Source organism: Falco punctatus, assembly GCF_963210335.1.
Source record: "Falco punctatus genome assembly, chromosome: 10".
Classification (NCBI taxonomy): Eukaryota; Metazoa; Chordata; class Aves; order Falconiformes; family Falconidae; genus Falco; species Falco punctatus.
The window spans coordinates 3,644,158-3,660,699 of NC_137590.1; the positions used below are offsets into that span (position 1 = coordinate 3,644,158).

Here is a 16,542-nt window from a genome sequence, read left to right on the forward strand (position 1 = left end):
GATGTGCTCTCCCCCCCGCCCCAGCCTCACCTGGCCTCACCTTCGCTTCTTTCCTTCTGTACCCAGGAACGGCGGGGGACGCAGCGGCACCTTCTGTGCCATCTGCAGCGTGTGTGAAATGATTCAACAGCAAAATATCATTGATGTGTTCCACATAGTGAAAACGTTACGGAATAACAAATCCAACATGGTGGAGTCGCTGGTAAGCTTTTTTTTTCCCTCTGCCTTACCCCACCCAGGTTATGCAGAAATATATTTATATTTATCTATATTTGTGCAAAAATATACATTTAAATAATTTAAATTAAATAATAGATAATTGTAATTATAATAATATATGTTGTAAATATATATATTATTATGCAAAATATATATCTATATTTAGGGTAGGTAAAAAATGTCACGGCTTAGCCCAGTATGAATCAAAACAAATTATAACATGAAGCCATCAGAACTGAAATCAAACCTCTTTTAGCACGTGTAATGCATCTTCTGGTTCCACTGCTTCTGTCCTTGAGCGGAGGGAACAGCCGCCCCGGCAGTGTGACGAACACTGTCTCCCACACCGAGCTGCCTCCGGGAGGTTAATCCCAAACACCCATCACCACGGCCGTGGGGAGGGGGTAGGATTTGCCCCCCTGTGCATGCATACAGCCCAGCCCGGTGTTTTAATGCTGTCCTACACCTGGAAACCAGGAAGGGAGAATGGACCGTACCCCAGGCCTTGCTCCCTGCAGCTGAAGAGATTAAATTGTCCTGAATCCAATCTCATCAATTGATCACACTGAATTTGTTCCTTGGAACCAATGTGTGCAACGAGGGCTGGGAGCAAATAATGAGTAGTCCATACTGTAGCTGTCTCTTTGAGTGTTTTTTTCTTGCATTGACAATACCATCTCTTAGTAATGCTTGTTCAGGATCAAGTAGAAAGGCAATTAATGTTTGTCTGGTCCTGCCAAATGGTGTAAGGAAGAGAGAGGAGGCATTTTTGGCAGCCTATAGAATGAAGCTCGGCAGAATTTACCCATATCCTAATGCCACTGACTTCTGTTCTCTCTTCCAGGAACAGTATAAATTTGTATACGAGGTTGCACTGGAATACTTGAGTTCCTTCTAGCCCAGCAGAGGAAGGGGAGCCTCTGAAATGCCAGACCCCAATCTCTGGCAGATGCTTCTCCCCTCTCCCATACTGGAAGGCAGTAACAAGTGTGGGAAGAATAAACCTCTCCTTCCCGGAGCAAGAGACTCAGATTGCACAGACCTCGCTGGAAGGAGGAGACAATGCCTGTGTTTGCTGCTGCCTGCTTTCTATCAGAACATCTACCGCTTCTTAAATAACCTACTGTAAAAATTAGCAAAATGGGAGACAGGCTGAAAGACTGGACTTTCTAATCCCCTCTGACTTCTTCTCTCCTCTTTTGGATTGTATTTTTGCTCATCTTGCTGCAGAGTGGGGAGGAATGAAACCCTTAGGAAATGCTCTTTTAAATGTCTCTTTTTAATTTATAATTTTGTTCTCAAATCCCAGTCTTTAATTTTTTAATTTCATGCAGCAGTCATTTGGGAAAAAATGAGATAGCCATAGGGGATATATGAAATGTTTCATTACGATTTGTCTACCTTATCTGTTTCATTTTACTTGTTTTTCCAAATGAAAAGGCCAACAACAAACAGCCACCACCAAAAAAAAAACAAAAAAACAAAAACCCTACTGGAATTCTCTTCCTATACCCATCCCTTTTAGCATGAAAATAGGTAGTAAAGACGAGAAGCTGTTCATGGTTTCACCGCCTCAGCTTCTACGCAAACGTTTCCTCCCAGTTTCTCTGGACTCCCAAGGCTGTGCATGAACCGGTGACATCTCTCTGGTCTGTGTTCGTTTTGGTGCTGGTGAAACAATACCACTAAGGAGTTTCCCAGCCACTTGAACCTTAAGGTTAACTATTTGCATCAAACAAATTGCATTTGTCTTGCAACTTTGGTAACTTTGTTACCACATTTTTCAAGTATTTGCTGGGGTGCAGTGTCTCTTTGAAAAACAGGGTATAAAGTAGGTATTATCGATCATATACTATGTATTGCTATTTTTTATTTATTATTTGTATTGCTGTAGAACTTAGGACCCCTAGTCATGACAGGACCCTGCTGAACTAGGCACTGTGCAAACAGAAAACAAAGAAGGTTCCTGTTCAAGAGCTTAAAATCTGAAGGTAATCTTAAAATTGGGTTTGGTCAAGATTTCCTCCCTATTTCCAAACCGTTGTACAGTCAGATGTAGTTGAGTGATTTATTCAGGTTTACAGACCCTGCAAGCTTCAAAATGGTAACCCATCCAAGCTGTAGTAAAGGTGATGTACATACACAGAAACCTATTCTGACATGTGTTAAGATAAGTGTTAGACCAGCACAGCAACTTCCCTTGTTAAGCAAAACAGCTTTTGTTTTGTTCTGCAGAAATGCCTGTGCAACTCTCCTTCGCTGAAACAAACACCAGCTGTGTTTTGCCATGGTTCTAGATCTCATTCTGACTCCTTAGCAGCCAAGAAATTGCTTTTCTAAACGAGTATGTTTAAGTAGTTAATCACTGAGGTCTGCAGGGTAATCTTGGAGGAAAAAAAAAAAAACCTAAATGAACTAGGCCTTACAATATTTCGGTATTTCAATTTAGCCATTTATTTATCTTGGGGGTGCAGGGATATGAGGTTGCTCTGTGTATAAATTAGATTCTGAGAGATGTAGGTTTCTTCAAATACAGACTTGCTAAAAGATAGACTGAAGGAAAGAGTTTAAGGAAACTCCACTTTTCTACCACCCTGTAGTTTTCCACCCTCAGGTAAATACTTCAAGACTGTGCTGGGAACTCTGTCATGTCAATGCCTGGTGTACAGCACGACAGAAGGTCATAACATTTTGCTAATTCTGTGTGTAAATTCAGAAGGCACCTCTGCTTCATGGTCATTCTTTTGTCATAAGTCATACCTTTGCCTTGACAATGAAGGACGGAAATGAAATCTGACAAAAGCAGCTCTCGACTCAAACATACCAGTATCTAAGCAAGTAGTTATCATCTCTACCAGGACCTGCAACAATCTAGGGAAGGATGCTCGGAACAGCAATAATCCTCTTCCTGCTAAGCAGAGGAGGGGCTTCATAGAGCGCTGAAGCACTAGCTCATATTCTAAGGGGCTTTGGATTCTTGTTTCAGTGTCACAAAGGTCTTAAATGAGCTTGAACCACATTCTCCCTGATGTAGTTGGTATGCCATAAAGCATTGGTGAGAACCCCCTCACAGGTACCTCTGCTCCATTTCTAGTTGGTCCTTTCTGCTCTCTGCAAGAAAACCTGAAATCGCCTTTACTTTCTAGCGGAGCTGTAGGTGGATGTCTGGTGTCGCATGAAACTACTGTGTTTAATTGTGGGGGGTTTTTTCCCTTTTGTCACTAAGCAACACAAACAATTCTGCAGAAAAAAAATAGAAGATAAAGCAAAACAATGAGATAAAAATGAGAAGAAAAGCATAATATTAGTGTTTTGATTACACGTGGCTTGCTGTAACAGTGTAGGTCAGGAACTGGGAGCCATTAGCAAAGAGTAGGGAAGAGGGAATCCTGATCCCAGAATGGCATTTTTCAACAACTGTGTTCGTGACTCTGCTAACTGCAGAAAGCCAGAGGGAATCACTCCCTGTGGATACTAAGGAAATATTAATTAGTATTTAGCATTCTGTTAATTTTACATGGAAACTAGCATAGTGATAGGTCCCCCTCATGACTTACTGAAAGACTAGTGCAAGCACTGAGGGTGACGGCCAGGATAAAAGGAATAGAGAGGTAAAAGAAATGGCAATAAGACTGAGATGTGAAGTGTGGGAGGTAATTCAAGGCTTGACAGTAGCATGAAGGAAATTAGATTAAAAAGCCAGAAGTAAGCCCATAGGAGGGATGTTTGCATGGAGGGAAGGTGGTGTTGGATGAGCAGGGCAGAACAGCACTCGCAGTGGTGGTGGTGAAGGTGTTGAGGTAGGTTTGAATGTGTTTATGGGATGCAAAATGGTACTGAAGGTGCATTTATGTGCATGTATCAGCTGACCCGTAGTGACTCACCATGTGCTTTTAGCTCTCTGCAAATGACAAGTGACATTAGCGTAAACTACAGGGAAAGATATTTAAGCTAAATTTTATCTTTTCTTTGCAAGGAACGAGTTTAATGCAAATGCAGCTTACCACAGCCCAACTGTTAGTCACAGCTTATTATGTGGTAACTCAGCCATGTGTCTCAACCTCCTTCTAATGTCCAGCCTACAATCCTTGTGGAAAGATGCTCAGCAAACACTACAGGCTACGTTGCCAAACTGTTACCTTGTCATGCAGTTACATTGCTTCCAGGGGACTGACCCAGCTCCGGTCTGTGTTGGCTCAGGGATCTTTATGCTGTTCCTTACTGCGCAATTCAGATAATGCTGAATGTGAATCAATGAAGAAGGGAAATGCATGGGAAAAGAAGAGAAGCTCGCTTTAAATAACCTTATTACCTTGAGGTTACTTAAACCCTACAGAACAGCCTATAGCAAAAATAAGTAATGTGTTTGAAGCAAGATTATGGGTGATGGGTTTGTTTTCGCTGGGAAAGAGAGAAATTATGAGATGCGATAAAGGCGGCTTTCTCACTCCTGAAAGGATTAATAGTCAGGGTGCACTTTCCAACTTAAGCATGCCCTGCCATGGATGGAAAGCAAAAATTTACAGTAGAAAAGGTGAATTCCTGAATTTCAGGCTGAAAAAATATGATATTGACAATATTTGAATGATCATAACGAAGATTAATTTATTCCCATTCAGAAATCCCTCAAGGGTGAGGGAGCACTGTTTATTGATAGCGTAGTATTGGTCTAAAGTTTAATCTGAAATACAGGGCACTAGAAATAGATAAAGAAGGGTGGTTCAGGGGTGACTATCTCGTACAGGGAGCAACTAACATCTGAAATTGTTAAGGAATGTAACTGAAGCAATGAGTTCCAGAGCTATCTAGGCTGGCTGCTGGAGAAGGAAGACCTTGAATTGTCTGCAGGGAAGAGATAGACCAAAACCCCTAGAAGGTACAGTAAGTCTTAACAAATTTTATTTTATTTTATTTTATTTTATTTTATTTTATTTTATTTTTTAGTTTTCGGGGGGGGGGGGGGGGGGGTTGATGGTGGTTTGTGGGTTTGTGGTTTTTTTTTAAAGACCTCTATCTTATGCTGCTCTTTTTTTGGTTTTTTTTTTTTTTTTTTTTTTTTTTTTAACTTCTTCAAGCTACCTGTAAGGAAAAAGGTGTTTTACCTCTATCTGTAAATAGACTTAAAGTACTTGCAAATTAACATAAAGAAAAGAGACCATGCAAAGGAGTACAGTGTACATGTGAAGGTAACTGAGTCGGGACCTCTGGTAGCAAGCAAGCAAGTGGGAATTTGGTGGGTTTATTTATGTCTGCGGTTTGAAATAATTGGTATTCTCTGATCAGGGAAGTCTCTGGGCTATGCTTAGTAGGAGACCTTTCAATTTGCGATTAAAATTCTTCTGTTAGGTTGCGCAGAATTATGTCTGCCTTTGACATGCTCTGGTGGTTGCTCTTAATTTATTCACATTTTAGCCATTTATGTGAGCTAGAGTTGTCATTTTGGCCCACCAGTAACAAGCAGTCAGCATTGAAAAGTTTCTACATGCACAGAAAAGATATGAATTTGGTGGCCTTTGATGCCAAGTCGAACTGTGGTTTCTGTACCCCTCTGCTCCGCTCAGCCCCTGCCCATGTGCACACACATTTGAAGAAACTCCTAAAAGGCAGGCAAGAGATTTTGGGACATGGCTGTCATCCCTAATCAGTTAGGTCCACGTAACCGTAGGGCACAGGAGGGAATCCCAAAGAAGAACTTTTGCCTAGAGCAGCATGTACTTGCGTGTCAGCAATTTCTAACTTTTTTTTTTTTTTTTGGATTTGTAGACTCCCTGTAAAAAAAAAAAAAACAAAAAACAAAACAAAACAAAAAAAACCAAAACAACCCAGTGGCAATGTAGACCCCTCAGTAGTAGATTTAAGCCTGCAGGTGGTAGGCTTGTTTTTCCGTTTACTTTTCACAGGCCCTTTAGAAGTAGCTTGAGGGGTTTCCTTTGGGAATCTCAAGCCAGGGATTGCTGGTTGCTGCTCTTGGTGCCCTGCAGAGTCAGAGAGAGGAGAGAGGCTCCCGCAGCAGGTGATCCAGAAGGCAGTTAACCCAGTTGCCATCTGGAAGAGAAGGAAAGGAGAAGAAATCTCCTTTGGGAGAAACCAAGCATTGGAGAGAAGGCAGATTAAATGGAGTCCTGAAACAGGTAGGAAGCTTGCACCTTCTTCTTTCTCTCCTCCTTGCGCGACTGCTCTTATATCTTTCTTACTTTTCTGAGTTCATGCCAAGATCATAAAAAACAGGTAGTGCCACCTTCCTGCTGTGAAGCTCCGTGGAGACGGAGCCGTCAGAGTGTAACAGAGGGAATAAATCCGGAGGGACAAAGATAAAAGGAGGTTTGCTTGAGAGAGAAATCTTCAGATACGAGGTGCCTCCATCTGTCACACTTACAGAATTCTTAACAAGTCCTCGCAGAGCCCGCACAGTCCTGGCGCGGTCCCGGACGCGTAATGCAGCGGGAACGTTCCACTCGGAAAACTTCATTGTCCTGTAATAAATTTAAACAATCAGCTCCATGACACTGGTAGCACAGTTAACTTTTATGGTATCTCCAGCCAGTGCAAGGTGTGTCTCAAGAACGTCGTGCGAGCCTGCTGTATTTTCGTTTGAGACAATTTCATTTGCCTTCAGTGTACCAGCTTCAGTCCACCCCAGTTTGACAGAAAACTAAAGGGGGCCACGTGGCAAAAGTTCTTCAGCGTAACCACTGCCTTTGGGTCAAAAATTCCCTCTACCTCCCAGGAGGCTGTGAAATGGTAGGGCAAACTACTGCATCTTCCCTGCATAAACATTTACAGGAGTAGAAACAAGGGGAGCCAGCTAATTAAAGTCAGGGAGACAGAAGTGAGTAATAAGGATTCTGTTAACCCTCCTGCATTCCTATTTATTTAGATTGCAGTCTCCTATAGCCATACATACATAATATACAATTTAAATGCAAGTGCTCTTTCTTTCACTGTTCCCAAAAATACCTACAGCTCTTCTTTCATCGAGGGTGAGCCAACAGCATAGCAAGCCAAGCCCACTTTCTGCAGTTTTGGCAAGGACTGCTAGGAAAATCTATCATGTATTATCTGTTCATTGACTTGGAAAAGGTATCAATCATCTCCCTCATATACATACTTGAAGAATGTACAATTTGCTGTAACTGTCAAGAAAATCACACATTTTCATGTCTCAAGATCAAATCCTGGTGGTACTGAGTGTGATGGAAAGGAAAAAGGAAAAAAAAATTACTGACTTCCAGTGACCTCTAGTCTACAATCTTTATTTGCTGTGGTAAAATATTTTAAAAGCCTCCCTTGTAAAAAATAAACTATACTCAGAATATCCTACAGTTTCACATTGGACTAGCTTAATTGTGAAAACCTTGCAGCTTTTTCAGTCTGTAAAAACATGAGATCTAAATTAGCCTTTCCATCCTTGTCCCAGTGCATGCAGCAGATTTTTCACCACTATTCTGTTTTCAACCTGAGCCTTAAAAAAACAAAATAATGCAGCAGACTGAATGACAGATGTTGGTGTTCCCATAGTGTTTCCTGGTGAGCGGGGAAAAAAAAAAAAAGAAAAAAAAAAAAGAAAAGAAAAAGATAAAAGAAGAAAGAAATGGGAAAAGAACAAACTAAACTGTTTTTCTCACAACTCAGTGCAGCATGAGCTGTTTCTAAGCAGCATAAACATAAGCCAGCCCACGCAAACACTTTGTCTGGAGCAAGGCTTGCTTGCTGCAAGGTGAAGGTCCACCCCAGGTGCACCCTTTGGGACCAGTCCTGATATTTTATATGTAGGTTTCCAACAGCGTAGTGGTTACTTTAGTGGAGGCGCCTGACGCAGAACAGCGTTTCAGTGGAAATATTTTTCACTGGGAGATGTGATACCCTGAAATGCTACTCTTTGGGAGACACTGTGAGATACTTCAAATGTGTTGCACTATGGAGATATATTTCCTTGTGTGAGTACATCACCTTTCAGCAGTGACTTCCAGGAAATCTTACTTGTGTGAAATTATGGAAAGGAGTGCATTTTGGGGGATGGAAGGGAAGTGTGGCTAGCACTTCATAAGCTTTCATGAATTATATACTTTAACAAGACTCCCCAGGACAAACGATGGTCAGTTGTTTGAATTACTGAAAGTCTAACCAGACTTCATGTGCTAGACTTTCATGTACCTGGAACGGACTGGCATTACCACATCACCCCTGTAGCCCTTTCTTATATCTCCAGCATTTAAACGCTGTACTTCTATGCCAAAAGTTTGAGCTGTATCCTTAACATCTCTTTTAACTAACCACATTGAAAAAATTCATTTCCATATTGATTTAATCCCCGTCATCTCCTCCCTCCCCCCACCAATCCTGTTGGAATTAAAATGTACTATCATCACTTGTTGCCAGACTTGTCACTCCTTCACACAGCAATGCTGTGGCTGCAGCTGGATCGGCAGTGTCCTATTCCAGCTCCCTGGATACATTTTGCCGCAGGGAGGAGTGCTGCATGAAAGCTAGTCTCTGCTGTTGCGATGCCGCCCCCATCTCCCCACCCCCACCCTTCGGCCTTTATCGATTACTGGTGAAACTCACTTGTACAGTTTGGATGTTTGATAGATAAAGCACGTATGAAAAAAAAAAAGGAAAAAATATAAATACAAAATCTCAACACTGTGCATTCAGTGTCTTTTCTTTCTAGCTTAAAAGAAGGAAGGTAAATAATGTCAAGTCAATGAATATCAGATATATTTTTTGACTGTACATTACAGTGAAGTGTAATCTTTTTTTTACAACTGCGAGTCCATCTTATTTATTCTTGTAAATGTTCCCAGACAATGTTTGTAATATGGGCTGTGTTGCAAATCCATAAAATAAATCTGTGATCTGAGATTAATGTTTTACTAAGAGACTCTTGTACTTGTGCCTTTTCTTTGCACTTAGAGGGGACAATGCATTGCAGCCAGTCCTGCTAGAAATGGTGGGGTGATTGCATGGGAAAAAAACGAGACCAGGTTCTTGTCACAGAGAAAGGCAGCTGGCTTTGCATCGTGGTTGTCATTCAGGAGGAGCTCAAGAGCAGCAAAGAGAATTGACTGGGCACTTCAGTCTAGCTGCAAATTTTGAGTCAGTCCTCTCCGCCTGTGTATGTGAGCTAAGTATTTTTGAAAAAAATTACAGTCTTAGCAGCATGGGTTAGAGCAAAGCACGTGTTTGCGACATTTTCTTTGTAACAGGTATTAATGTGTTGTTTCCTTGGTATTTGGTGCTGAACAGCAATTGCTAGTAGTATGTCACTGAGATTTTTCTGGTATTTTTTAGAGGCAGACACGCGAGGGTTTTGCTGTGCAGATGTTGCATGCCAATAGCGAGTGTTGTCACACCTGTACCAGCAGGCTGCCATCTTCTGGTCTGCGGCGCTGGGTCATGAAGGGACACGTGAGGCAGCGTGTGCCAGCCGATTCGGTGAGTACACTGGGCAGGCTGCAGGCACGGGGGCAGGGAAGGCTGCCATGCTCTGAGGACCGCTTCGTTCCAAGAACACAAGCAGGAGTGCATCAAGATTCACAGCTTAGAATGTTAGAGTAGGAGAGCCCAGTCATGCTGTGCTCATACAGCCCAAATGGTAAGAATTACTCGTGCTGACATTGTTAATTAGATTTACTAAAAAAAAATAATATTAAAATATAAGGCATCTTAACAAGGGTGATGTAGCTCCTGTTTTTCTTAAAGCATAGTAAATCTACCTTGGAAGCATACTTTACTATTCCTTTCTGTATGTATTCACTATTTTCTTTTGAAAAGACTTTGCTTAAATTCTTCATTGCTATGAACAGCTCTTTTACTGCACTGGGTATCAGTGTTTGGCTCAAATATGGGTGGCTTTTCATTGGCCTGATGAAGCAAATTCCCCGTGTAAATTGTGGCGAACGTTCAGCTATAACAACTCTCTATTCAAAGTGTTCATTATAACGAGGTTAGACTGTGTAAAACACCCTTCAATTACACGGTTACTGTTATGCAAGGGAGATGGTTAGAAGGTGATGCCAAAGAAAGCTCCTCACCACCGTATCACACAGAGAGGAAATTTTACCTGTACAGTCCTAGCTGTTCAACAGACACAGTTGTATATTCATAGTGATTAATTACAGTTCATCTTGGCACTTTATCCAGATTTATCCAAAATATTTTTGCTGACACTTGATATTAACAACTGGTTGCATTTATGGAAGGCAAACAGCAGAGACAGCTCTGCTATATTCCAGATGGTCTTATAAAGACACACGTTGAAGTGCCAGCGCTGAGAAACAGGCACAAATTCACCTTTCTGTCCTCCTGTCCGCCCAGCATGAGAATAGCAGTGGGCTAAAGCTGCTGAGGGAGGTCAGATGCAGAAGTCTGAGACCACTGGGGTTCAAAGTGCTTCACACCCTGTTCCTGCTGCTGTGACTGACACGTGCCGAGGTGTGAATCCAGCCGATGTGTTATCCAGGTCAGTCGCTGCCTCCAAGTATCAGCCGCTACTTCCCCAGCTGTACCCAGGATAACCAGTATCATCATGCCAATAGTGCTGCAAGCTCTGTCAGGTCTGACAGACACGCTTTGCCTGAGCTGAAGCTCTCCATTTCACAAGTTAAACCTTTAAATATTGTATCTCACACTGAGCTGACTATACAGCTGTTGTTTAGCAGCCGACTTCAAAGCTGAGGCTCGTTCAGGCATGGCTGTCTATGTGTCTGGCTCTGGCCAGGGAACGTGGATGCCTCTTGGTGGTAAGAACAGGGTGTCTCCAGAGGGTGAGAGCCTTGGACAAAGCAGTCTAAGGCAGACGGGTTGGGTTGTCTTCTGGCTGTGCCCGTTTTGCTCCACTGAGTTAGCTGGGTGACCAATACTGACTCGGGCAACTGGTTTTGAGATGGCTGCAGTTAGATGTATTCCCCTGTTAGTAGATACCTGCAAGAAAATGACCTGTGTCATAAGTGAAATGGCATGAAAACAGAAGGAACAGATTTAATGCTGCATCTTACGCTTGGAAATTCTCCTTCTGAGCCACCTAGCTTGGCTGTCTTAAGTCCTCTCTTCTGTCAAGTTCCACATTTGAAAAACAATGGCAGATTTATATATATTTTTTAATGCTGTTCTGTGTTAATTTTACTTCTGCACTCCGAGGTATAGCTTTAATTTACAGGAACTAAACCAAATAAAAAGACTTGTACTCTTGCTTGAAATGATCTAGTTTTTTGTGAGTTATTTCTTTGTCTTTTTGGTAGTATGTTTTATTTCCTACAAAGACTGTATTTATAAATGGCTTGTAAAGTTCATAATTCATAAAGTGTTTATATTTTGTGAATCAGTAGCTAGAGAGCATTTATGCTACATGTCAGTAGGGTTACTTAAAAGTCTGTAATGTTTACTGGTGTGTTTATAAACACCTATAATGTACACTTTATGCCAAAAACAATATAATATTTAGTACTCCTTTATTAACACATTGTAAATGATACACTGTTAAGATAAACTGTAACCTGATGGAATTTTCAGCAACGTGATGAAATAGCTTTTTTTATTGCATATATAAATGATTCCCTCTAAACCAACAGTGAGCGAAAGACTGGTTTGCATAGAAAAGTCAGTGAAACATGCAGAACTTTATTCCTGAGATGGATAAACCCTCGAGTTTCTGGCAATAATATGTGAGCTGTGTAGGCTCACATACAGGATGAATGTGAGCCTTGGTCCATGTAGGATCAAGAGGCTGAAGAGCTTGTACTAAATATCCTTTTATTTGACATTTCCAGAGGTGTTCTGGAGTATCTTTTCACTTCTGTTTCATGACTGACTGCTGAGAAGGAAGGACAGGCCACCAGTTATCATCTGAGCCAGTCGTGTAGGAAACGCTCAGCCCAGCTCTCGGCTGCACCGTGGATTGACCATGTTACCAGCAAAGTTATGTTGCTGATATTTAAAAGGTAAGTTTGTAATGGCCTTCTCTATTCCAATGCCTGAGAGTGGGATTGACGAATCTAGGTGATACCTAGATGGATCTTTCTTCCAAGTAATGAGCTGACTCAGGCTTCATTCATCCATAGAGTCCATGTAGGGCTTCTAACCCAATGGCAGAGCATGCCAAGAGCACCTACAGCAAGAATCTCCACTCAGGATAGAGGCGGTCTGGGTTTGTGCATCACTTCTGCAAATGTGTCTGTTTGATCCGCAAAGCAGGGAAGCAAGTGTGTCTACAAGTGTGTGTGAGTGTGCATGTTTGCCTTTGTCGTCTGTCACCTCCTCCTCTTCCTCCTAAAAGCTGAGCACAAATATACTTCTAAACCCAGAGCGACTAGAAGGCTTTATTGGCAGTATTTTTACAGTCCAGAGTGCTGACAATGAAAGAATGAGTTGTCTGGGAAAGAACTGGTGATGTGCGAAAAACCAAAATTATTGTTTATTCTGGTGCCATAGGAACTATCTTGCAAAGAAAAATAGGCTTTGACAAAGGAGGTAACGAGCAACCCCCGTTCTCTGTGCTTGTGTGTACATGCAGTGGAATTATAATTACAGCACACAGCGGAGTGTGTGAATACACCACTTGTAAGCGGCCAGTTTCCAGCTCATTTGTACAATAAGAGGCATCGCAACATGTGATGCTGGTTCCTGCGTCAGTTGGGATATGAAGGATTAGCTGTGGCTCGAGTCAAAATTAATACCAAAATCCAAAATAAGCACTTGGTTTCTTTTGTTTCTGCTCTGGATCCTAATGAAATTGCTTGTTTTTCAGGGGTTGTGTGTAGAAATTATGTCAGTCTTCACTGACCAGGTTTTTGCATACTCTATGGAGAGGTAGCACTCTCCATTGCCACAGACAGAAACTAAGAAATACGGGTGGTGTAGGAGAAAGGTTTCTTTGATGTTTGGGGAGGGTTTTATTGCTTCCAGTCATGGAGGTCCTTCGTGCATCCCTTAACCCAACCTTTGCACAAAACTCTGAAATGTTGCTCAGAGCTGTTTTGTATCCAGATGAAGAAAGAAATAAGTACTGCTATTCTTTTTTTGGTAGCATTTTTACAGTAAAGTCTAGAGCCAGCAAGCGTTTTATAATGAATGGGATCTGTTACATATGTTCACCACTTGCTGCGTTACTGGTATATGACCCTTTTATTTTAATCTGGCTCACTCCGGGTTTTGCTGTGTAAAAATGTTCTTGTTCTAGCAGATGTTAAAATTACCCCCCTTACCTCTAGGAACCGAAATGCCTCTTAGTGCAGATGTGCCCGCCCTGCAGTCGGGTCAGGACTGAAGTGTGAATCTGTGGCTTGGTCCAAGCTCAGGGTTGGAAAATGAGAAACAAGTGAGTGTGGGGAGGGCTTTGTCCCTGCTCCAGCTCCTTCCCCACCTCTCAGACAAGCTGCAGCCTCTTGCTGTCCTCCCACCCTCAAATAGTGTGCAGGGTCCGAGGCAAATAGCCCCTTCCCCCAGCCTCACATCCCTTTTTAAACAGAATAGCTGCAAAAACATTCATCATGCCATGAACAAGTATTAAGTCAAAACTCAGTTTGGGCTCTAAACATGCAAATAACTCTCTTTGACAAACTCCTGCTGCTGCTGTTGCTTATGTGATTCAGCTTTGCAAGTCTGGAGACTAATTTTTGCAAATTGCAGCTTGGAAATGATAGGACCAGGCTAAAAAGACACACTAAAACTGTGGAAATGTAAAGCAGCTTGCTGAAAGAGAGTGGATGCCCATCAGTATCAGACGTTCTAACCGTTTTTGGTCTGAAAGCGTGTTGAATAACGTCAAATTTTTATATTCATTGGTCTGTGGAAAACACTCCCCTTCTTTTTTGCGTGCTGCTTTTAAAGTCATTTTCCCACTGTGGACCCTGCATGAAACTGCTCAAGTAGTGGCAAGCCTTTGGAAGCAATGACTATGAGGAGATCAGGGATGAATGTTTATTCATGGGAATCGTGCTGGATTTTTAGGGAGATGACTCCGTCTCCTCAGGATGCGATCATTTGCAATTTTCTTGCTCTCTTTCAGACTTCTGAAAAAACGGAAACCCAGGTTTATTTTTTCTTGCAAGTTGAACTTGTGTAAGCACCGTCTTGTGTAAGGACATATACCTTTATGTCCTGTGTATGTATGTAGAACATATGGAGTTGTATAGACACATAACTTGTAAACACTATTTACAAATATATGTATGTGTGTGAGTAAATAGTTTTTATGCTACTTATATAGCATAACCTATAAATGTGCAACTTGTTATACAGCATAATATATATATACAACTTGTAAACTCTATTTACACATGTATATGTGTGTGTATATATGGAAATAGCTTTTACGCCACTTCATGTGGGTTATCTAGCAAGCTTGAAGCTGTACGTTATCTTGGGAAGATGTTAGCCAGGGAAGATGTGCACTGGAGTCATACCTGGTAGAAGAGGTGGAGTGTGACGGGGGGGTCCTCCGTCATCACGAAGGCCACATTTTGATGTGTTGGGGATTTTCTCCCAAAGCTTTACAAACTTTGTTGTTTTGCTTTTTTTTTTTTTTGAATGTGACTACTGTTCCCCTTAGCAGGCCCTACGGTGCCATGGCCAGTCAGGTGACAATGCTTTGGGTTTTCTTGCAGACTTACATCTCAGTTCAGGGTGGGAAATTGAAGAGGTCTAAAACCCTTTCCTATTTCTGCTATACCCGGTGCCCAAGCATTTCCCTCAAGCTGAATAAGGAATTCAACTGAATTTATATTGCTCCTGTTGGAGGAATATTTGTGTGCTACAAGGGGGCTGTGTTTGTTCATCAGCATGGCAGGAACTATGTGCTGAGCAGCAGAGGAGGCACCTAGGTGGTAAACAAAAATTTAAATTTCTGAAAGCTCTCTTAAACCTGTTCAAATCTCTGTGCTGTGTAGATAAGGCCAAGCTGCTGTATGAGCTGACACAGTAGGAACAAACTTCTGGCATATGTGCAGCAGTTACAGCATTAGAATTGTAAAGCACCTTTTTTCTTTTTCTTTTTTTTTTTTTTAATCAAGGTAGGAGCAAGTTTGAAGGGATGATTTGTGTTGTGTGCTTTCAGCTACAAACAGAAAAAATCAGGAGTGGTTGGAAAGGAGTTGAGGAATCTGAGCAAACACAAACAGTATGATCTAATCAATCTGGTTGCTGCAAATGTCATCACTGTTTTACCTCAATTACCTTTTAGTCTCAAGATATCACAGATTTTAGTGTCCTTTTAATGAGGGGAAAAAAAAAAAAAAAAAGCCTCTTCCCTGATGCAATTCTTGCTTCGAGGAAGCATTAACCTAAAATCTGTGCCTAAACTGACTTTTACCTTTATCTTGATGATAAAAATGTATAACGAGGTGGAAGCAAGTGGAGTTGTTTTTCAGCTTAGTGACTTGTTCGGGTTGGTACAGACAGGTAAGAGCAGGCAGCCTGGGGTTCCAACAAACCCCAGCACCCTTCCATGTAAAGGGCTCCTTTTCTTTGGCTCTGCAGCCAAGTAGCACCTCACAGACTCAAAAACTTTGGAGACACTGATTTCCACCCCAAGGAGAACATGAGCACATTTTTAAATTGTGACTGCTTCAGTTCTAAACCATATACAAAGCCAACATTACTGAGTCATGTACGGATGTGATGTGTGTCACTCAGCAAAACACCTCCTAGCAAACCTGCGCTCCCCCTCTGTCTTGTTTCCTTCTTCCCTACCTGCTCGGCGACAGGCTAATTGCAAAGCTCTGACTTGCATTTGAAGTGCTGCCTTTAAAATCTGAGTGCTTCGCTCTAGCCCTGCTCATAGTAATGCTGCAGGAAAAGAAATACAAAGTATTCATGTATTTTCTGATTGCAACACTACTAATTTGAAGCTATCCGAAATACCTGAAACGCAGGTATAGATATGCTGCTTAAGAAATTTAGGAGACAGAATTTTCTTTGTGATGTTACAAACACCACTTGAAAGGATAAAGGAAAAGGCTGTGCGTGTAAGGTCAAGTACATTGCTCTGTGGTGGTATTTCCCAAAACAAAATACTGGGATGTTCCCAGAAGGTGGAGGGAGCAGTGCAGGACCTGGAAATGCTATAAAATAGAGGGAATCAGAGGAAAACAGTGAAGGGACTCAGAGCAATTTCTTAAGTGCCATGGTCCAGAACCACAGTAGCAGCCAGGATGTACAGAAGAGCTCCTTCCCCTACTGCCCACTGAGCAGTCCAGAATCTGGATCCTTTCATAACTGCCTTTGTAGTCAAGCCAGCTGCTGTGTTCAGATGTGCTGCCGATGGCAAGCAAAGCTGCTCCCATACTTACTACCTGTTTCTTTAAAAAGTGGCTGCAGCCCATGGGG

At 41.9% G+C, this 16,542-nt stretch overlaps 1 protein-coding gene across 4 annotated transcripts in view; it reads left to right on the forward strand.

The window, feature by feature from the left end:
* The window catches only part of PTPRT (protein tyrosine phosphatase receptor type T), a 467,104-nt gene extending 454,854 nt beyond the window's left edge, over positions 1–12,250 (forward strand). For 2 of the 4 annotated variants that reach the window (XM_080405963.1, XM_080405964.1), the window contains 2 exons: positions 67–202; positions 1,064–12,250. In XM_080405963.1, the coding sequence (XP_080262089.1) occupies positions 67–202; positions 1,064–1,117 (190 nt within the window). In that variant the 3' untranslated portion in view covers positions 1,118–12,250. Of the gene's footprint in view, positions 1–66 lie in introns of all 4 variants that reach the window. The other 2 variants (XM_080405961.1, XM_080405962.1) reach the window with 1 other exon arrangement.
* Positions 12,251–16,542: the final 4,292 nt, after the last annotated feature.